Raw genomic sequence first — 24,344 nt, 5'->3', positions numbered from 1 at the left:
GGATAAAAAAACGGTGTCTGTTTAGTCCCTCCAGGATGTCATGATCGCGCCAATTCACGCAAATACAACCAATCCCCGCGAGTTATGCACAGCCTCGCAATTTACGCATACGCGTCGCGGCATTACGCCGTTTTTTTTACGGCTTTCCCCACGCCACTACATCAATTATTATTACTCACTATAACAAACATAATAAAACATCAATTACTGTACAATGTCTGCTGTCATTAGAATGCTGACTGCTAGGATGCTCATATATTCCCATTTAGATGAATAATGACTCATAATCCTTGCGACGAAAAAGGGGTTGACCCAAGCGTCTTTTGGTGTCGTTCTCGCCATTACCGGGTCTAAATTGGCTGTGAAAGTGTACCAACCTGTCAAAATACGTCCTCATCCTTCTACTTTCCAGGTGAGAGGCATTATTTATGATCTGAAATAAAGTTTGACGAGCAAGGAAACGAGGGAGTAACTGATCAGTCTATCGTGTTAATATTACATTGCATTGTATGCCTGTTCGAAACAAACTGATACTGAACTGAACTGAAATGAATATTGTCACGCAAGCTTGTGATAACGGCGCTGCTATAAATAGTTTGTCTGTGTGAGCGCTCATAATAACAATATCGCTAATACTTGGTTAGTATTCAAGTCACGAAATGTAAATTGTGCATTTATGGCGCTTATTGGATGTTTTTTTATTGGGTTTTATGGGCAAAATAGAGGATCTTCCATTGGCTCTGCTGTAAGCAGACTTTTATTTACAATTATTAACAAGTTATAATGCATTAAAAAGAAAAAAGTCATGTCTTTCATAATGATTGTAAACGATAGGCAAAATTCCCAAAAAAGTGCAGGTCCCCTTTAAGCCTACTTGCTGTTCCTGTCTACAGCGCTGAGCCTTCCGGGTATTGTATTAAAAATGTACTTCCTATTTAACATGTATTTATGAACTTATTTTACCTTTATTTGAAGTGTAAAACATACACAGAAAATGTCAGCAACTTATGAACAACAGGGCAGACGGCGGGCAAAGAAACCTTTGATTGTGTTTCTTTCTATGATTATAATTGATTATGAGTACAATTATTTGACAATGAGCTTTCAGTATGTGCTTCTGCCATCTAGTGTCTACTTTTACATATGTGTGTTATAAAAGGAGTAAAACATCTATACAGTATTTGTTTGCCCATTTTTGTTGAGACCCGGTGCTTTTTGAGGTTAAAGTTACAAGGAACACAAACTATTGAGGACAAATTCCTAAAGTCAAAGCTGGTATTAAAAACAACTGGCCTCAAAACATCAGTTTCTGAAAAAGTTGCAGAAAAATCAGGCATTTTAGGTTGCAACAATCACAAGAAGAGCCAGCGAAATCCTGAAAGGATATATTGTTCCTGTGTTCCAGCCAGGAGTAAACGCAAGAGGAGGGTGGATTAATCCAGAATTTGGTAGTCTCGAATGATACTAACATGATTAGATTGCTATTTTGACTGGAACAAAATCAGTTTTGGGCTGTTTTTGTCATGTTTACAAGTTCAGGGTCTAATTACCTGGACAAAAACCAAAGGTTTTAAAATAGTCAATAGTATTTTTTTGTTATGATTGGGTCGCATTTTACTGCGGCGTTCGTTCTCCCGGGATGCAGACGGACCACGGACGGACAAGGCGTGCAGGTAGGAACATGACTTAATCTTCGTAAATCAAACACGTACCAAAAAACAGAAAACAAGCGAAAGGAAAACGTGCCGATCGCACGGGAAGCAAGTTTGTTCTAATTATGTCAGACTTGGTAACAGACAACGACGACAACTATTTTTGGACAAATGAGGATTCACAACCTTATCTTTTTTAACCTGAATATACAGAGATTGAACTGCTGCTTATAGAAGTGAGCGAGAACAAATGGGGAAACATGGGAGCAGACGGAAGCCGAGAGAATCAGGACTGATGTGACTTGGCGGTATAAATGTGAAACTTGGAGCCAGGCTATGCTGACATAAATGGAGGGCTTACCCAAAACCAACTTGATTAAACTTCCCAGCTAGCTTGACCAAACTGTCTTATCGAGTGAGTCACTAAAATTTTGATCATACACGCAGCACGTCATGCCTGTTATTACACTGTTGAGCTAGCTGAGTGCAAACAAAACATGAAATGTGGGCTAATACTTTTCAGATACTGTAATATGATTGTTCATATTATTCAGTCAGTAGAGATTGGTGTCCAATCGCATTGTGTTGTGTATTACAAACTCAAAAGCGGTTCAGCAGCTGACGCAGAAGCTTACCTCTTGCCAAAGCTAGCTTATGGCTAATGCTGTAGCATGCCGTTGCAAGTTGGTGTGTTCCTACGCTAGATAAACAGTTCCTAGTGTTTGCTCTTACAAAAACAATGTCGCTGCAGCTTGGTTATTTTATACAGGTTATAGAATGAAGTATTGTTGGCGGTTTTTAAATGCATTTTCAAAGTGATTTAGAGGCAGAATGGATTGCTCCCATTAGCTGCTTTGTAGCCACCAAGAACAAACTGATTTTACAAATGAGAAAGAAAGAAAAAAAACGTATTTTATTCTTGTCTCGCGTAAGGATTGTGAACGATAAGCAAAATTAAAAAAAACAAGTAGAGTTCCGCTTTAACACATGTGATCAGTACCAGTCGATCTCACTCATGGATGATAGGAATCCGCAGCATAAAACATCCTAATCCGAATTTGTTACAATATGCAGAAGGCCAATTTAAAAAGAAGCTTTGGGCTTAAAACGCTCCTTGGTCTGCACTTTGGACACCCCTGATTTAGACTCTTTGTAGAAAAATTCATACCCAAAAGAAACTGTATGCAATACACAAGTTTTGTAAAGAAGGATAGAAATCCAAAAACACAATTTAATTCACTAATGTGAAACCACCCAAACATGAAATACTATTTTAAATGACATATAATATTAATTACAGAACAAGCAGTAACAGTTGTACTCAACATTATTCAGTTTTCATTGTAAATTAAATTTTCAGTCATGTTCATGAACTTCCAGTAAACTAACATAACTGTGAATAAGTTAAGACATCAACTAATAATTTTCACTACGGCCTGGCTCATATGGTAGAGCAAGTGTCCAAGTTTTTGAGGGTTCCTGGTATGAATCCAGCTCAAGCCATCCTCGTCATTGCTGTTGTGTCCTTCACCTACCTTGCTCACAGTGCCACTCACACTAGTGTGTGAATGTTTCGTGGTGGCAGCCATGTTTGCATTAGTCTATTGCAGGGCAGCTGTGACTATACATTTAGCTTACCACCATTCACATGTGAATGTGGAGTGAATGAATGGTGGGTTCTCACTTCTCACTGTTAAGTGCTTTGAGTCTCTACAAAAGAGCTATTGAAATCTGATCCATCATTATTACTACAGGTGTTTCTCGTTTAACAGTGTTTTGTGTGACAAAGTTTCATGGTTACGTACAAAAAGTAGAGATGTCCGATAATATAGGACTGCCGATATTATCGGCCGATAAATGCTTTAAAATGTAATATCGGAAATTATCGGTATTGGTTTCAAAAAGTAAAATTTATGACTTTTTAAAATGCAGCTGTACAGAGTGGTACACGGACCAATCACATAATATCTACGGCTTTTGGCCGTATAAACAACTTTAACACTGTTATAAATATGCGCCACACTGTGAACCCACATCAAACGAGAATGACAAACACATTTCGGGAGAACATCCGCACCGTAACACAACATAAACACAACAGAACGAATACCCAGAACCCCTTGCAGCACTAACTCTTCCGGGACGCTACAATATACACCCCGGTACCCCCCACAACCCCGCCCACCTCAACCTCCTCATGTCCCAAATTCCAAGCTGCTGTTTTGAGGCATGTTAAAAAAAAAAAATGCACTTTGTGACTTCAATAATAAATATGGCAGTGCCATGTTGGCATTTTTTTTACATAACTTGAGTTGATTTATTTTGGAAAACCTTGTTACATTGTTTAATGCATTTAGCGGGGCATCACAACAAAATTAGGCATAATAATGTGTTAATTCCACGACTGTATATATATATCGGTATCGGTTGATATCGGAATCGGTAATTAAGAGTTGGACAATATCGGAATATCGGATATCGGCAAAAAAGCCATTATCGGACATCTCTAACAAAAAGAGAACGAGAATTAATTACGTAGAATAATTAGGCGCAAGCCCCAAAATAAGAGTTTGAAATATTCTGAGTGCAACTGAGAAATATTGTCCATTTATATCAAGTGATGACATCAATGCCGTTTAAATAGAGGTTGTTAACAAACTAACATGTTGCCAAAAAGACGTGTCAAACTTCTTTGCACTTACAGGCAGTCCAAGATGGCCTCTGTCTCCTTTGTCACCCTTCTGACCTGTCGCTCCCTTTTCTCCTCTAAAGCCGATGCCTGGCTCTCCCTGAGAGACAGACATTGTTTAATGTGTAGCCATTTAAAACAGAAGGAAATAGGTTCTCTATATTATTATAGGTATTTATGTATAACATTAAATGTATAAGATACTTCACCTTTGGCCCTGAATGTCCCTGTGATCCCTAAAAAAATCAAGTAAATAATTACAAAAGTACAAATATTAACCAATCAAAGCATTACAGGTCATTTGGTTACTGAGAATAGGGGAAGGGGAAGTAAACACTGCCACAGTGTGGACAACTAATGGAAAAAACAAGTAATTACTGCCCTTGATGATTCCTAATGTATTATTCAAAACTTTGAATAATACATTTAATATTTGCATTCTAACTAGGGTTGCAAAATTTCGGGAATATTCAAAGTTGGAAACTTTCAATGGGAATTAACGGGAATATATGGGAATTAACGAGAAATTAATGGGAATAAACATTTTTATGCAACATGCTAGATCTTGCAGCACGATTATTAGCTAAAACAACCTTATTTTTTGGAAATTCAGTTGAATTTCAACCCTCCACAGTGCATTCTTCCATCACATGTGCAGAGCATTCTTCCATCACATGCACAGATAATTCCCAGCATGCTACACACTACAGCAGGGCTATTGAGACCACACTAGTATTTGAGCCCAAGGACTTCATCCAGTCAGGTAAGTTTTGATGATATTACTGGGGTAAATATATTTGATCTATGGTATTTAAGTTTAATAGAGGTGTAATTGCTTGTTACTGTATGACTGTAGACTACTCCAGCAGACTTCCACTCAAGCTAGTTAGCTGTTCCTGTACTTGTTAAATGATATTGGGGCCAATATCTCTGGCTAGGTATGTTTATGTACCACCACAGTCTCATAATGAACCGAAAATATTTCTCCGTTAGCTGTGATGCTAATTTTCTCTATGTTAAATCCCATTAATTTATGCTAACAACGTTAGCGATCCGATGTACCTTTTTTGTGATCTGTAAAGTTCAACTAGCAAATACTAAATCAAAACGTGTAGTTTCCTCTGCCTTCTGTTCTGCTAGCCATTCTGTTGTCATACAAGAATGTAGGTTATAGTTTGATTTAGCATGCTGATTGACTGTTCGTTTATTCATCTAGCCAATTTCTATTCATTTGTCCATCAGTAAAATATTTTGAAATACTACTCCAATTGTTTAGCTGACTATTTATATCTGTGTGTGGCATTGCATTTGTTTTACAAGAATAAATGAAAAACAGAGGTTTGAGAAGCTTAACTAAATGCTTTCATTTTACATTTTGAATGGTTTTTTTTGGGGGGGGCATCATTTATTTTATTCAATCAACATTGATGTTTTTTGATGTTTGATGAAGTTCTGCTAACAAAAATAAATTTGTATTACAAAAGTTTGCATGCATGTCTGCTTATTATGACCACAAAATGTTTATATTTATGTCTGTATATGATGGTTAGTATAAATTACCCCAATTACCACATTTCCTGTTAATTTCTATTAATTCCCGTTAATTCCCATTTATTCCCATTAATTCCCATGGACGGTGTCCAACTTTGAATAATCAAAAAATTGTCAATATTTCCAAACTTCCCGAGCTTAACTTCCCGTGGTAAATTTCCGGAAAGTTTCCGGAAATTTACCGGAAACTTTCCACCCCTAATTCTAACTAATAAGAGTTCAATATATGTTTTTAGAGTAAAAAATTAAAGTAAACAGTATTTGATGCTACACTCACTGTATACATTTTATCAAATTGAAAAACTAAGTGCACACATCAGAGGTTTTACAAGCCAAACAAGTTAAATCGTTTTGTTACTCTCGAGGTTGCTGGGGGGCTGGAGCCTATTCTCAATATTTATTAATGATATGGCACTAAAGTCTGCCTTATTTATCAGCAGCTCTTGCAAAAAGTATACTTTATTTTTTAGCAAGGACTATGTTAGAGGTGTCGAGATTCAACTTTTTTTTACAGTACTGAGATTAGAGCCTAAAAAATTGGGCGATACTGTTATTGATTGGATATGAAATTAGCTGGTATCATATATACAGTCGCGATTAAAAGTTTACATACACTTGTAAAGAACATGATGTCATGGCTGTCTTGAGTTTCCAATACTTTTATACAACTGTTATTTTTTTGTGATAGTGATTGGGGCATATACTTGTTTGTCACAAAAAACATTCATGAAGTTTGGTTCTTTTATGAATTTATTATGGGTCTACTGCTGGGTCAAAAGTATACATACAGCAATGTTAATATTTGGTTACAAGTCCCTTGGCAAGTTTCACTGCAATAAGGCGCTTTTGGTAGCCATCCACAAGCTTCTGGCAAGCTTCTGGTTGAATTTTTGACCACTCCTCTTGACAAAATTGGTGCAGTTCAGCTAAATTTGTTGGTTTTCTGACACAGACTTGTTTCTTCAGCATTGTCCACACACAAGTCAGGACTTTGGGAAGGCCATTCTAAAACCTTAATTCTGGCCTGGGAATTTTCTGTGAGTTATTGTTGCCATATACCTTTGACTTTTATTTTCCATGGACTTTTGTATAGGTCTTCAAAGTATTTATAAGTTATTGTAGATCTTTGATTTTTGTTCTGACATGAAATTAGATGTTGGTCTCAAAAATCAACATGTTGAAAAGGGATCAATAAAACCTTTGACTTACTGCTGGGCCGACTGGTCCTGGGGGACCTGGAGGACCATGAAGCTAAAAAAAACAAACACAAGTTTGAGGTAATGAGCAATGAAATTGTTTTCTCTAGAAAGTAAAATTGACAGAAAAATACACTGCTCAGATAACACATACCATCTCTGACCTTCCTCCTTCTCCGGATTCACCCTTCATACCCTGGTAAAGGAAGTGAAAAAAGACACATTTAGTCCCTCCAGGATTTCACTTGCTTTTTTGTGATTGTGGCGGCCTAAAATACTAAATAACATTGAATCAACCAGTGATTTTATGAATTTGTCATTAATGTTTTTTAAGTGTTCCTCTTAGCCTTAACCACAAAAGCACAAGATTGCAAAACATTTGGAAAACAAATACTCATGTTTTACTCATTGCATACCGCACAGACTTAAAAGTAGACTCTTTATGACAGTAAAAGCACATACTCAGGGCTCATTGCTAAATTACTGCACTGTCCTAATCAACATAACTAATGACAGTAATAATTAATTATTACTGTTATAAAAATTGGAACCAAAGTCTTTCTTGTTGTCCGCTGTCTGCTCTGTCGTCCACAAGTTGCAGACATTATCAGTGTATGTTTTACACTTGAAGTGTTTGTCCATCTTAAACATTCATTTATGTTCCAACAAATTTACCCCAGTACATTAAGGCCCCGTTTACACTGCACACCAAATCTGATTTTTTGCCCTAAAGTGATCTGAATTTTTTTGCCAGTCTAAACACTCCAAAGTGCTTCAAAGCTGATATTTTGGCATTAGATTCAGGCCACATCTCGAGGTAGCCCTGAATCCGATTGGAATCTGATCTTTTCAAATGTGACTCCAGTCTAAGCGCAATGCGACCTGAATGTGAGCCGAATGTGATTTTTTCGCCAGCTTTGGGCGAGCTACGTCAAGACGTAGTCGCTAGCAGAAATGGATATTTCATCATAACATCCGGTTTGTCAATAGTGCGCAAATAATAGACTCTAATATATGAATATATATTTTCATTCAAAAGAAATTGCGATTGTTCAGAGACTGGGATTGACGCTGTGGCGCATTTGCTTACATGTAAGTTTAAAAATAAATCTCCCGTAGATCCACGCTGATGTCCGTGTCTTCTCTAATTAACAGCCATTAAAAGATTACAACAATCCCAAATATATTACACTATATACATCCATCCATATATTATATTACTTTCATTTACTTTCACGTAAAAAACATTATTTTTTTAAGGTGTTGTAACTTTTATTTTATTTCGTAATAGTAGCCACTTCTTCCCAGTCAACTTCCTTTGTTTTCACTTTATCGAAGTGTGCATGCAAGTGACGTCGAGGCCACATTGGGGCCACATTGGGGGCCTGTGCGCGATTACACTGGAGTCTGATACAAATCTAATTTTATTTGCAGTGTCAACAGTCAGTTGGAAAAAATCAAATCTAAAAAAAAACGGATTTGGTCCACTTTGGCTTGCAGTGTAAATGTAGTCTAAGAGTATTTTTGAACTGTTGAGAGCGGTCTATAGAGTACATTTTTGTTGCAAGACAATGAGAGACTAGCATCAACTTCAACATCTCTAACATGTAAATGCTGCCTCTTTGCTGGGTCAGCATTGCAAATGAGAATCTGTTATGTTCACCCTGATACACAAACATACGTTTTGATTAGACAGTTGATGTGCGTGTTTGAACGCACAAATTCTATTTGTGAAAATGAAGCTGATTGGCCAATATATGTGGGTAAACTGTGGGCATTGGACAACGTTGCATGGTTGTGTATAATTTGCATGTATGGTTAAATTTGCGTGATTGCGACATCGCAAATTCCTAAAAGGAACTGACAAATATCCAAAAAGATGAAATATACAACAAACAAATCAAGCAAGTAGATTGTACATGGGCCAGCACACCTTGTCACAAGCATCAAAATAATACAAAATAAAAATACACCCAGAAAAATGCAGTGTGAGGGGCACCATTGCATACCATTGTGCCAGGTAATCCAATAGGGCCAAGGGACCCTGTAGCCCCCTTTTCACCAGTAGGGCCATCTAAACCCTACAGAACAAGGAAGGGGAGATACAGTATTTAAGAGGATAAATGTTGAGCACTTTAATTCAGGGAGTAAAGAGTTGATCTTTGGTAGGGAAGGGAATTTTGCCACAATATTTTAGTCTGTATCTAAAGTGAAAAAAAACGTATATGATACTGATATTTTGAGTTTATGAAAGGACATCAAAATACCTAGGGTAGATTCATAGAAGTATTCTCAATATATTTATTTACTAGTGTAATTTTTCTTATGGATGCAATGCTGCCCACAAACAAGCAAACTAATATCCATTGCAAAACACATGGGTTACAGTACAGTAACAACAAAAACACCAAAATGCAAAACATAAAACTGATCAGGTTTTGTGTAAGCAGTAAAATGATTTAAAAAAAAACATAAGTTATTCACCAATAAAATTAAATGTTGAATGAGAGTAAATAAATGCAGGACTTATTAATTAGGGGTATCTAAATGCAACTTTTTCGCTTCCAATGCGACACCGATATTGGCGTCTTTAGTATTGGCCAATAATGATATTTGATACAATATCAGTATGAATCATACATACTTTTGTTGTTTTGTAGTGTGGAATGCTCAAAGAATGGTAGGTAGAACAGATGAACTTGCAATTTCTCCTCGCAAGACACATACTGAACACATTTGCATTGGATAGTTTGGAGTCAAAAAAGTCACTCACCGGTGATCCAGAGGGACCCATGTCTCCCTTGTCTCCCTTGGGTCCTGGGAACCCCATGACACCACCCTCTCCTCTGGGACCTTCAGGACCAGATAGGCCTGGAGGACCAGGTTCTCCAGGCTTTCCCCTCGGCCCCTGAAGAGGACAGGATATCGAATATCAGATCTTGATTATGATTCTTATTTTACAAATAATTTATATCTGTAAGCCAACAAACTTACTTTTTCCCCATCAAGGCCTGAAGGACCTGGAAGGCCAACTTCACCCTGACAAAACATCAAAAATAGATTAGTAACTACTGTACGCAAATATATCAACTATCAGATAAATTAAGTTCTTGTTATTTGTTTGACGCTGAAAGACATCCATGGTGGTTTTACTTTCTGAATGTAACGATTTTAGCTAGTGTGTCTGTATGATAGTACGTGTGAAAACCTCACTACATGACGCTTGCTTTGGCCAGTGATCTTGACTCTCAATCAGTGTACTTAGGGGCAAGACGATTACATTGGTGTTGTGATTCAGACTGAAAGTAAGGTTTAGGGTAAAAGTGTTATGGATGCCAGCCAGTGTGGCTGTGCGATAGTACTTGTGTAAGCCTCACTACCTGACAACATGTTGATAGCACTGACTTTTGACTTTTTACTGCTCTTAACTCTCTACATTCACTGACACATACTGTAAGTACTCAGGAACATTTGGGTTTGCAGTGCTGAACATGTCTGATTGCACTACTTTTTATTTCACCTTGAAGAGTCAGAGTTTCCGTACTTACTTCTGTTCTTGTTGAACATGTTTTCAATATGTTTCTGACGTCCTCCCAAACCTGATGTTCACAAACTTCTTTTAAGTGAACGACGAAAACTGATTCTTCATTGCGAGCCGCCGTTTGTTTGTTCGCAATTTTAAAAAGCACATCGCCAACACTACTATCGTATGCCACCACCTGACTGGACTGGAGTGACACTTACTGAAAAACTACACAAATTGATTTGAAGGAAATGTAGCAACATTTGTTGAATAGCCCAATTTAGGTGAACACACCCCAGGTAGGGTAAAATAATTTTGTATTCACATTTATATATTGTGACAATTTTAATGGTAGTTGTATTCATATTTTTTATGCACAGATGTATTATTTGTATAGGCTATATATATATATATATATATATATATATATATATATATATATATATATATATATATATATATATATATATATGTATATATATATATTTCCTGTACTGTATTATTAAAATGCATTTGTGTGGAATATTTTACAATAAAGTTGATTTTCATGGAAGTTATGTGTCGCAGGTGTAGTTTTTATTGTGCCACAAAGTTTTTTAGGTGAGAGAACATTCAAAATGCTTTTATTTTGAAAGCGCAACACAGTGCCATCTGACTTTCTTCATCATCTCTGAGTGTGGGGGCGGGAGAAGGAGAGAGAGAGAGCGAGAGAGAGAGAGAGAGAGAGAGAGAGAGAGAGAGAGAGAGAGAGAGAGAGAGAGAGAGAGAGAGAGAGAGAGAGAGAGAGAGTGAGAGAGACAGAGCAGGTAGAGAGGATGACACTAGCAAGCAGACAGTTTTTTGAGTACGTTGCCATGAATATTGCTCGTTTATAACGTCTCGCCGTTTGTTTGTATCCATATTTAGAAACCATGTCTTTTGAGTTAAGCCATCTTAATTCTGGCATGGTCACTTGTCCATTATTTAATTGCTAACTTTTTCAGTATTCCCAGGTAATGTAAATACTAGCTAACATGTTTTGTCATCACATTCCAGATAGCAAAATGCAACCACTAAAAAAAGAATGAAAGAGCAGCAGGACGTTCTCTCTTATTTTAAAAAGAGTAATGTCAGTGTGAGTAACGGTTACGCTACATGACAAAGACAACAACTAATTATATTTGACTATTCATGAACATGTATAAAATTATATCCAGACAAGGCAGATGGTAATCATCCTTTCGCCTCCGAGAAAGCAATCGCTTTTCTCCGCCGAGCTCGACAGGAAGTCTCCGAATCCTTACCATCGCCCATGACTGACAGCGCCAAGTCGACCTCCGAAGACGGCAGCCAACATTGCAAACACTTTACTCCGCATACATGTAATCTTAACATCAGAGTCAACCAAACAGCCGTTTATGTCGAAACTGACTGTCACCTGGGAGGGCCGGATTGAACTCCCTGAATGTGCAGCAATGGCTGGGAAGAGCCAATTAAAGTCAGGTGTCAAGGCTTTGCGGGAATCTTATCACAGCATAAACTGAAGCTCCTTTATCGGACTGCAGACCAGGAGAGTCACCAAGAACATCCAGAAAATGCCTGGTGGCGTCTGTGGATCCATAAGGAAGAGCAACGTTCCACTAAATAAAAAACAGCTCCAAACCCCGATAAAAAATGCTCCTGTGCTGTAGACATGTTAGAGTGGGCAAATCAAGCGCTCTTTTTTTCCTACATGCCGTGCTGTGAGCCTGGCGTAAACTTCTTCTGAGCTATATAAACATGGCAGCGATTGTGCACCAAATGTTCTGCAAACATTCCGCGAGCAGCAACACATCAAACCTTATCAGCCACCTAAAACGCCAGCATCGTTACTACGGTGTTTGGAAAAAACCTACAAAGGTGCCTGCTACTAAAGAAGCTGCTCGGTAGCCAACCGGGATTGGGACACACTTACATTTAAAGCTGTGATACATCATTGGCACAAATTACATTACTTAAAACTAAAACATATAAGAGGGCCACAAATGGCAGCATGTGTTAACAACAGGAGTTTAGAGGAGAAGATTTAACAAAAAAATGTCAATTTTTGTCACAATTAGGAATTAAAGGCAGTTTAACTCCCCAATGACCTCCAACTGGAACACACTTGTTATTATTTACTCTTTCTAAAATACAGTTTACCTTTGCCCCGTTGAGCCCAGGTGTCCCTGGAGGTCCAGGTAGTCCAGGTGGGCCCTTAAAGTCAGACATATTACACAGTTTATAGAATCCTACACAGGATGTTTTTGCTGTCACAGTGTCTCACCATCAGTGGTATGTTGCGAATATCCTGTTTGAGAGATATGAATTAGCATATGAAATAAAAAACACACAAACAATAAACATACTAAGTACAATCATATATTATTGAAAGAAGGAATACTGTACATTTTCATTATTGTGGATTTCAGCCTTTCCCGGCTCACCAGTTGGACCTGGAGGGCCCTATGACAGAACAATTCACATCCATTTCATTATTGACATATTGATCCAAAAATAGACATTTTGAGTGCTGTCATGGCAACATAGTTTGAAGTCTTTCAGTCTCCACTCACTCTTGGTCCAGCTGGGCCTCCAGGGCCTGCTTCACCCTAATAAGTAAATAAAGATATAATAATAATAATAATAATAATAAATTAGATTTATATAGCGCTTTTCTAGACACTCAAAGTGCTTCACAGAGAAGTGAGAACCCATCAATCATTCACACCTGGTGGTGGTAAGCTACTTTCGTAGCCACAGCTGCCCTGGGGTAGACTCACGGAAGCGTGGCTGCCAGTTTGCGCCTACGGCCCCTCCGACCACCGCCCATCATTCATCATTCATTTACCAGTTTGAGCGGCAATGGTGGTAAGGGTGAAGTGTCCTGCCCAAGGACACAACGGCACCGATTTGGATGGTAAGAAGCGGGGTGCGAACCTGCAACCCTCAGGTTTCTGGCACGGCCACTCTACCCACTACGTCATGCCGCCCTCTATGTCATAGATTACTTATTAATAAATAAAATATCTATTTGGGCTTCTTTTTTTTTTCTTTCTATCAAATCAAATCAAATCAACTTTATTTATAAAGCACATCCTCAAGAGTAACCCCTTACCTGTTCACCTTCAACACCCTTGCCACCCTAAACAAATGTTTCTGTAAGTTTCAGCACTCTGTATTCATTACATACGTTTTTCACTTCCGATACGATAACAATATCGTAGCCTTGAGTATTGGCCGATACCAATAGTGATCCAATACGATATCAGCAAAAATTGTCCTTACTTTAATAATTTTGTAGTGTGAAATGTTACAAAGGGTTTGATCAAATTAGTCTAACAGAAAACAATGGTAGGTATAAAAACACTTACCTATTAATTATTAACCGTCTGGAATGGACTTATGCTGTGTTTAAGTGGAAGTGGAGTGGTACAGCAATTGTTTTGGCAACACCTAGTGGTCACAATAATTCAAGAGCTAAGATCATGACGGAGTAAGTTGAATGATGCGGGCACGTTTGTTACTGGATACTCACTGATACGCTTCTGCCTTAGAGACTTAGGGACTGATTTACTCAGATCCAAATACCACGCATTAGACAGCGTGTGCAAAAAACTAAGTAGCGTGTACAATGAGTGGGCGTGTTGCGTGTGATCTACTAACACTGCATGTGCAATTGAAAAGTGGTGCAGACCGCCTTATTTAAATGAAGATTTTACTTGCATACAGGGCTTTTACCACAACTTGATCATTTTTTGCACATTCACATTATCATGCACCTACCTCTGTGCAATGTGTTGAACCATATCTATAATCTGTAACACTTTGTCTGAATCGCAATCTAGACAACAGAAACATGTACACTGACACTTAATTATGTGTGCAACGCTGTGGATCGCATCACCAGCACATATGTGCATCTGGAATGAACACAAGAAAATGCTAAATTAAAGACGTCTTTTCATGGAGGAGATATATTATAGTAATATATTTCCTAAATACATTTAAAAAACTAATAAATAAAAAAACCGAATACAATTAAAAAAAAAAAATACCGGTAGACACCAAAACGCATTAATTTAATTCCTTTTAATCAGCCCCTAAATTCATCCAGCAGATATACAATTATCAAAGGAAATTGCTGAAGAGACGAGATGTCTAATATATTTTAGTCCTGTCGGTCCAAACACACATGTAGGCCTGAGGATTCTCGTCTGTCCGTCATCTGTCTGTGCAACAGGAGCACTGATCCTGCAGCCGTGTGCGTCTGTGTCAGATAGCACGACTTTCTGACACGTGCTAAATAAAACGCTAAATAGTGCTCCAAAAATAGTGATGAGTGTTGATAAATCACTTTGCGTGTGCTAAATACTTATATTTGCATCTTCTCCTCCCAGTATTGTGGCAGTTTTGATGATCATTATGTATTTTGCATAATAATGAAGACAGAGACGCAAAATGAATTGCAAGCCTTATTCTTCTCACTTAACAGACGCAATCCACCATGCACACGTTTGGTAGATCAGCTTTGCACATGATTTAGTACACACAAACCTGTAGTAAATCAGGCTTTTTGTAAGTGTAAGTAATATGTGTTTAAATATGCAAAGCTGGACCGCCGGTTAACATCTAAATCCACATCTAAACACACAAGGTTGGTCTTTTCTTGAATTTTAGTCAAGTCACTTACAAAAGATAAACATGGTAGGCTACTAGGAGCTATTAGCTACACAGGAGCTAAGCACACAATAGCACACAAGCTAGACATACAAGTGACCTTAATTGAAGAATATTGTAGTCTACAACAGCACATTTGTCAATATAGACACGTACCAAATAGTTATAGATGTATATTACTTACAAATACAATGTCTTCAAGGCAGAAGCTTTAAGATTTTAGAAAGTATTCAATAACAAACGTGTCCACATCTTTCAACCTTAGGAACTTAACTAAGTCTTTATTGGGGCGGCATGGCTTGGTTGGTAGAATGGCTGTTCCAGCAACTGGGGCTTCCAGGTTCGATCCCCGCTTCCGCCATCCTAGCCACTGCTGTTGTGTCCTTGGGCAAGACACTTTACCCACCTGCTCCCAGTGCCACCCACACTGGTTTAAATGGAGCTTAAATATGTAGATAATGGGTTTCACTATGTAAAGCGCTTTGAGTCTCTAGAGAAAAGCGCTATATAAAAATAAATCACTTCCATTCCAGACGGTTAATAATAAATAGGTAAGTGTTTTTCATACCTACCGTTCTTGTCAGTTGGACTAATTTGACTTGATCAAACATTTTCTAACATTCTACACTACCAAATATTAAAAGTATGTATGATTTTTGCTGATATCGTAATTGATTAAAATCTGTATTGACCAATACTTAAGGCCCCAATATGGGTGTAGTATTGGATTGAAAAAGTTGTACCGGGAGAAGTCTATTTAGTAATTTACTTCAATAAAATACAAGAAAAGACCAACCTTGCATGTTTATTGGAGGACATTTAGTTTCAGGACTGCTTCTATAGGAGCTCTTATATCAGGGATTTTCCATGCAAATTGATATAATCCCATACTTCTTTTTTTTTTGTTTTTGTTCATATCGGACTGATATTAATATCGTATCGGGACACCCATATCTGCTATGTAATTATTTTACAACCAATTAATTGTTTCATTCCATTATTCTGAATGCATACAGTACATGAATATGATTGCCACTATAGAGGTTTACATATCAAAGCTCAAAAACATCTTAAGGCAAAACAGAAGGTGATCATCCTTTCAGAGCTTTAAGAGGATATGCACATGTATTTTGTGTACTAATAAAGGTAAGACCACAAATGGTTTTCAGTTTTATTATTAAAAAATAAATAAATGAATTAGACTAAAAAGTAATTGAAAACATTTTCACCTGAAAGTAATTATTTTCTTGTTATCTTGAATTAACATTGATTAAGACTTGTGATGTCAAACAATTATTTTTTAAGTCAGATTAATCACTTCCAAATGTTGATTAATTCAGATTAATCGCAATGGTGACAAAAGTGTGTTATCTGTGGTACTATTGTTGACAACATTTTGTGGGTGTACTCTTTCAGCGTTGTATGTCATCCACTATGTGTTGTACAGTACTAGTAGTGTTTCGCTAGCAGCAGCTTCAAAAATGTGTTTTGCTTTTAGATTTATTGCCAAACTTGTTGTGCTTTGAGAACAGAAGAATTAATTGTCGCAATAATGTTTCATCTTGTGAGTAAAAATTCGGGTAACAAGACTTCCCGCCGCTAGCTGGCGTAGCGAGTGTCACAGTGAACCCCATTAGATCCGACCAAAATATTAGATTTTACTCACTAGCATTAGATTATAGCTAGAAATTTGACATAACTTTGTTTTTCCAAGCACATGAACCATACTGAAGCAGAATGAGTTGATAGTATCAAATAATATCTAATGGTGCACATTTATCCATGAAAATATAGAAAAGATGCTGATGGTGTTTGATGGAGAATCAGCTGGCAGGAGATACCGTAGAAGCTAAATGCTCTACAGTACTATTACATTACTTTATAAAACTACTGTAGTTGTTAGTACTACATTCTATTTTATTGTATTGTTTTTCATACAGTATTAATTATCGTAAAGATAGTTTTTCTTTTTAAAAGACAAGTTGGATATCAAAATTGTGCTTTTTTTGGAGGGCCAAACTCAGATTAAATTATTTTAATTATTTCATTGGGGCAACACTGTTTTCGCCATACGAGTTTTTCAAAGTACAAGCTGTGTCACAGAACAAATTACAATTACCAATTACTACTGTACTTTGAAGTGAAATACCAGTGTTGGATGCATTGACATGATCTTTAAGGTAACCATCCACGGCTATGGTAAAGTATGGTCAAAATGAGCTGTGTGATTAATCTGCTTTTATACATGACTGATGCGATCATTTTTGCTGCGTTAACAAAGTAGGCGTGTCAAACTTACGTACACAGGGGGCCTCTATCATAAATTGTTAACCAAAAGTATAGTTGATAATGATAATTGTGGGCAACGCCGAGGCTGACTAGTTTTCCTTATTTGTAGACACCTGCCATGCGGACCGAATGTTTGTGATTGTTAATTTTCATATGGTCCCACGGGCCTGATGAAATACCTCCCCGGGCTAAGAGTTTTACACCTGTGCCTTAACACGTTAACTGTGACAGCCCTAATTAGAGCACAGACATTTTGAAGTTAAGTGACTTCATTGCAAATTACTCGCCAGTAGTGATTGGCAAATGACGCCCCAGTAAGTGAATGGCCCACTCAATAGCTGTATTGACACTAAACCAATAGTGTGTTGGTGTTTCATAACAGTCATTTGCCATCTGCTGAATTAAAAAAATCATTACATTTGACCTGCAAATAAAATGAACATTTATCAAATGTAATAGTATTGACACAGTATTACTCCTTGTGTTTCTTAATGCATCGATACTGCAGTACCATTTGACCCATCACTGCAATACAGTATATATATATAGGGCTGCAACAACTAATCGATTAAATCGATTATAAAAATAGTTGGCGATTAATTTAGTCATCGATTCGTTGGATCTATGCGCATGCGCTGAGGCTACGTTTTTTTTTTTTGTAAATAAACCTTTATTTATAAACTGCAACGTTTACAAACAGCTGAAAAACAATAATCAAAGTAAGTACAAAAACAGTACAAAACAGCGCCAGGGGGGCGCTGAGGCTACGTCTCATGAGGTGGCAGTAAGCCAGCCAATGATGTGTCATGTGCAGCTCACGTGACGACGAGGAGATTTTTTTAAGGAAGCGAAGCAGCAACCGTTGTGTATTAACTTTCAGAGTGTTAGGAACTTCTTGGAGAGTGCATTTTCTGTGTTGTTTTGAGTGGCAACAGGCATTCATGAGTTCAGCTTTTTTGTGAGTAACGTTAACGTTATCCCTTTGTTGCAACGCAGGGCTGATAATGTGTCTCCGGCACATTTGACTCCGTTTTGAGACAGAAAACGCACGGTTATCAATTGCGAAATACACGTAACGGACAGAAATATCTCAGGTTCGTTTCATAATGGATCAATGTAGCCGGGCCGATAAAGCTATACAAATCTATTTCGATTTGAGTGACGCTTTAGTATAACTAAACGTTATGAAGGTGCTAGAATATTTCATGCTATTATTCAGAGGCAGCCTAAAATGAATCCTTTATTATTATTCACAACAGAAACGTGTACAATATCTGATCCAGTTCTGATCTGATGAGTTACATTTCTGTGTTATTGGTGTGACGTGTGGACAAGTGTAGCCACGGAAGCCTACCTTGGCAATACATGCCGTTACATTGGAGACGAATGGAACATGAAGTCAATCTGCCTTACGACCATGCCACCAGAGCAGGGGTCGGGAACCTATGGCTCGCGAGCCAGGTGTGGCTCTTTTGATGATTGCATCTGGCTCGCGGATTTCGGCTTTTCAGATAAAACAAAATATTATCACTTGTTTTAATCCATCCATCGATTTTCCACTGCTCATGTCTTGTTCAGGGCTGCAGTTGGCTGCAGGAGCAATTGTCCATTATTTTAAATTGGATGATAATAGCCTACGTTGGGCGTTGCTGGGTAAACAGGTAAACGCCCCCTTTTGAATCAGTCGCGCGGTCATTAGTTCAAAGCTAACCCTTAGACGAAGAAGATGGCAAAAACAAAAAAAGATGAGGAGTATCGTACATTTCAGGACGAATGGACCGAAGAATTCGCCTTTGTGGAGAGAGCAGGCTCTGCAGTGTGTCTAATTTGCAATGACAAAATTGCATCAATGAAACGGTCGAATGTAAAGCGGCACTTCGACACACGCCATGCTACCTTTGCATCAAAATACCCTGCTGGAGACAGCAGGAAGAAAGTGTGCCAAGAGCTACTGAGCAGGGTGCAAGCTAGCCAGCATCAACTCTGCGTACGGACTCGGCAAGGTGACTATAATTCCGCCAGTTTTGCTGGATCTTTAGCAATAGTGAGGAACGGAAAACCATTCACAGATGGCGAGTATGCTAAAACGCTAATGCTGGATGTAGCCAATTAACTTTTTGATGATCTTCCGAACAAAGACAAGATAATTAAACGGATACAAGACATGCCTCTGTCGGCAAGAACTGTTCATGATCGTACCATCATGATGGCAAACCAAGTGGAGGAAACGCAAGTGAAGGACATAAATGCAGCGCCGTTCTTTTCCCTGGCTGCATGAAGCTTAACCTCACCAAGTACCAACCAGACTACAAAGCCATCAGCAAATCTGTGCAGCACCAGAAGTCGCATTAATGGTGAGCAACATTATTTAAAAGAATACATTTAGAGGCTTATTATACTCACATTTAGTTGAATTCAGTCTTAAAATATATTATATGGCTCTCACAGAAATACATTTCCAAATATTTTGCTTTCATGGCTCTCTGAGTCACAAAGGTTCCCGACCCCTGCACTAGAGGAAAGACATTCAGCATCCAACATTGCAGAATGGTTGGAATAGGTAGTAGCCAGGTTTGAAATTCCCCCAAGCAAAATTATTGCTATTGTGCATGACAATGGTGCACTTTATAAAAAAAACATTTTTGCTACATTTTCCTTGTTTTATTTGGCAAGTTGAAAGAACATGGTGCCAGTATGCTGGTTTTTTTCCGATAAAATACTGGAAAGGATAGAAATGTAGTTTGTCTCTTTTATCTGATTATTAATCGATTAATCGAAGTAATAATGGACAGATTAATCGATTATCAAATTAGTTGTTAGTTGCAGCCCTACTATACTATCTTGTTTACAGTACAGTACATTACCTTAGGGCCTATTTGGCCTGGTAGTCCTGGTAATCCTGGTTCTCCTTTAATTCCAAGTGCTGAAATACTCGACTCTCCCTTATCTCCCTGTGAAAAAATTTTTTTTTTGATTGAGACAACTTCCACCACTTCACAACTGGCAACATTTGCAAATGTGTGTGATCCATGAACGGACCAATAAGTGTCCTGCTTTAATGAGAATGGGTGTTTCAACTGAGGGCCGACCCTCCCTATATGCAGATCATGTGCTGTGCGTTGGGCCCCGCGATCTGTGGGGTGCCCCATTTTACATGAATAAGGGCATGTACAATATTAATGAATGAATGACTAGGCTCTTCATATGAAATACTACCACAAACGTAATCTTAGCTCCGTCCTTCTCTGTCACTGATAAGAATATAATGGTAACATTCCCAAATGTTTTTTCACCATACTACCTGGCACCCAGTGTAAGTGCTGGTCTTGCACGGCAGTCATACTGAGTTCTAGTCCTGGTTGGATGTATCAGGAAGGTTTAGAAAATGTTGTTTTTGTTATGTTTATTGTGGTATTTTACACACACAAAAAAGGGGTGGCGTGGCTCGGTTGGTACAGCGGCCAGCCAGAAACTTGAGGGTTCCAGGTTCACTCCCCACTTCCGCCATCCGAGTCACTGCTGTTGCGTCCTTGGATAAGACACTTTACCTACCTGCTATGTAAAGCGCTTTGAGTCACTAGAGAAAAACGCTATATAAATACAATTCACTTCACAATTTCCGGACAGTTTCTTTCCCATTATTTTGTTTTAGTACAAAAAATGCATTAAATTAAATTGAAGTTTGATGTAATTTGACAAAAGTAATATCACGTAAATAAACTAAGTGTGAATATGTTTTTGTAAAAGGGGGCCTCCAAATAAAACACTGCTCAGGACCCCAATTTAGCCTGGGTGGCCCTGTTTCAACACCCCTCTTCATCTTGCTGTTATTTTGATGTTGTGAGATTAACATCTCTTTTCAAACGGGGTGTTCTCATAGGTAAGCATCCACTGAGCTTAGAGTTTCACACAGTACGTTTCCATGCACCAAATTAGTCTGATTTCTCAAATAATTTGGTTTCATCTATTTTCACACCAACATGTGAAGTTCTAGGTTCCATGCTCTATCTTCAGTGGGACTGTTGGCTATATGCTGTGTGCCTCTCGAACATTATGGAGCGATTGTAGTCATTTCGGCTTGTTTAGTTGTGTGGTAATGTGAATAGCAGAGAATGCTACATGCAAATAAAGTAGCGCTAGTAAGTTTCAAGGTGCGCATCCTATCAATAACTACCCACTTTCTACTGCTATTTGGTGTTGTTGGTAATGTCGTAATGTGTTTAAATGACACTTGTAGTTATCATGATCATCACAGACATACAAAAAGATTGCTATTTTAGTCAACTGTTTGACTATTATTCACTGTTATTCCAAACTGCACAGTGAATTATTTTTAATCGCTGGTTTACATGTCAATGACGTAAATTGTTGTATTCCGACGTATAATTCTTACATCACTAGATAAAGTATGAATAACAATGTTGTTGTGGATGATTTAAATTAATGAGATCGATGCTGTCTTGAAGTCATTTGATAGATTATTATTTATTATTGTTGTCTACTGACTAACAAAATGTACACATATTATTTGTATTGATTCTTTTGTGTATACAAAAAAGTTTTAGTGTCAAAATGTGTCTGTTTAGAGGTTCCTCTCCACCAGGTGGCGTCATGTCACACATTTAAAGTGTCTTCTCTAAGAACATTGTAACACTTATAAAACAGGTAGGTGTTTTTTTCAAATATACTTTAAAGATATTGACTCATTTCAGATTTCATAACTTTACTTTGTATGCTTGTTGGCGTAAACAGACCCTTGTTCTCTTGTTTGTTCTTCTTCACCTGTAAATAATGTACCGTGTCTATCAGACTATTAGCTGCTACTTTTTTCCCAAGCTTAGAAACCTGCGGCTTATACAACGGTGTGACAAATCTACGGATTTCTCTTCGCTGACGGCTAAATTATGTAATGGATTAAACAAAGAAATCAAACAATGTACTAAAATGACCTACTTTAAGAAATTGTTCAAACTCAATGTTTGCAAAGTTCAAGAATTAGAATCCTGATAAATATCTTGAACCTTATTAAAAAAGAAGAAAATCTTATTCATCTCACAAAGGATGAATAAAGGCATCAATTACTTTTCTGTTTTGTTTGATCAGCCATTTTACTGTTGTGTTAGCTACCTCTCTTTGTTTATAATGTCTATTTTCTGCTGGATCTACTCTCTATTTTATGCTGCAGCTGTTACATATACTGTAATATTGTACATGGTAATTGTTATATATTGTATATATTCTTTTTTTAATTATTTTTATTTTTATTAATCAAGCCAACAAAACAATACACTACATTACCATAATAATGCAATAATGCAATTCCAATTCCAAAACCAAACCCGACCCAGCAACATTCAGAATAGCAATCAACGGAGCAATTGAGAGGACACACAAACATGACACAAAACAATATAAAAGCAGTCAAACAAAAATTAATCTTATTAACAATTTCAACATAGCAGTGATTAAAAATCCCTCATTAACATTGTCATTACAGACATTTATAAAAAATAAAAATATCATATTTTTTGGTTCATTTAATAGTTAAAACTAATTTAAATAATGGATCCCATGTTCAAATATATGACTCATTATCTAAACTAAATGCAGTTTTTTTCTACTGATATAATCTCCATAGCTTGTGTATACCAGTCAGTATGTGTTGGACTATCAACATCTATACATTTTTTTTTTAATATTACCCTTTTTGTTATTATACATATTGAAAGAAATGCATTTTTACTCTTTGATGTTATATTGTATATAAGATATAAACATATAATATATCAGTATATATCATATACTGTACATATATTATGTAAATATTACATATATGTTATATTTTATATTGCTACTACGGTACATTTTTTGTCTATTTTATACCTGCACTGTCCTTTCCATCATTTGTAACTGAGATACTGTGTAGAACAATTTCCCTTGTGGATCATTAAAGTTTGTCTAAGTCTAAGTCTAAGTGTTACAGGCACTGTTTGGAAACATTCAAGGTCCCATACCATACCAACTTTATTTATAAAGCCCTTTACAACCACAAGTATGTAAATAAACATTTACAAAATGTTTCTATGAAAATATCTCATTTCACAATATGCAAGTATATATCTGCGGCCTACAGTCCGGTGCAGCTAATATATGTGAAAAATTTAGTGGGTGTGGTTTATAAACCGGTGCAGATTATAGTCCAAAAATATGGTAGTGAAGAGCGGTGTGTTGGTTGGCACACAGATAAAGCCTACTGTTTCCATTTGTACAATCGAGGTGTGTTAACCCGATCTTTAAAAAGCCAAACAAAATCAAATTAAGGTGTTGTAGAAATTGAATTTTGAGCCGAGTCAATTGAGAAATCAGACTGATTCAATGCATGGACGTACTGAGTGAGTGTCAGCAGCAGGTGAGACTAGAAAGATCAAAGAAAGGCTTGCATTTTGTCTTTCTGGGACTCTTCCAGTGTGAACATGTATTGTTGAGTCATGGATGTCATGTGTTGTTCAGTTGTTTGTTAGAGAAAAGCAAATGAAGCCGTTGGATATTGAAAAGTTAGAAAGGGTGAATTTAGTCCACCTGTTAAGTTTAATATAACCTACCAATACGTTCCATAAATAGGCAAACAGCTGAGTTAGCAATACAACGTCTAAAGATGACACACGTTCACATCAAAGGGAGTTTAGGATGATGCAGTTGATGTGCAGACAGAAGACAAACATGAATGTGATGATATATCTTCTGAAAAATGACTGAAGCACAACCAC

At 37.3% G+C, this 24,344-nt stretch overlaps 1 protein-coding gene across 3 annotated transcripts in view; it reads right to left on the bottom strand.

The window, feature by feature from the left end:
- Positions 1-24,344, bottom strand: part of col13a1 (collagen, type XIII, alpha 1) — a 126,805-nt gene that overhangs the window by 43,610 nt on the left and 58,851 nt on the right. For all 3 annotated transcript variants that reach the window (XM_061964210.1, XM_061964219.2, XM_061964228.2), the window contains exons 20-31: positions 20,442-20,528; positions 13,185-13,220; positions 13,018-13,074; positions 12,896-12,919; positions 12,772-12,825; positions 10,083-10,127; positions 9,862-9,996; positions 9,098-9,169; positions 7,243-7,284; positions 7,102-7,143; positions 4,551-4,577; positions 4,355-4,441 (exon numbers count right to left, since the gene is read on the bottom strand). In XM_061964210.1, the coding sequence (XP_061820194.1) occupies positions 4,355-4,441; positions 4,551-4,577; positions 7,102-7,143; positions 7,243-7,284; positions 9,098-9,169; positions 9,862-9,996; positions 10,083-10,127; positions 12,772-12,825; positions 12,896-12,919; positions 13,018-13,074; positions 13,185-13,220; positions 20,442-20,528 (708 nt within the window). The remainder of the gene's footprint in view (positions 1-4,354; positions 4,442-4,550; positions 4,578-7,101; positions 7,144-7,242; positions 7,285-9,097; positions 9,170-9,861; positions 9,997-10,082; positions 10,128-12,771; positions 12,826-12,895; positions 12,920-13,017; positions 13,075-13,184; positions 13,221-20,441; positions 20,529-24,344) is intronic.

Source organism: Nerophis lumbriciformis, linkage group LG02, assembly GCF_033978685.3.
Source record: "Nerophis lumbriciformis linkage group LG02, RoL_Nlum_v2.1, whole genome shotgun sequence".
Lineage (NCBI taxonomy): Eukaryota > Metazoa > Chordata > Actinopteri > Syngnathiformes > Syngnathidae > Nerophis > Nerophis lumbriciformis.
The sequence above is the reverse complement of the archived record's forward strand: the minus strand, read 5'-3'. Positions and strand labels throughout refer to the sequence as shown.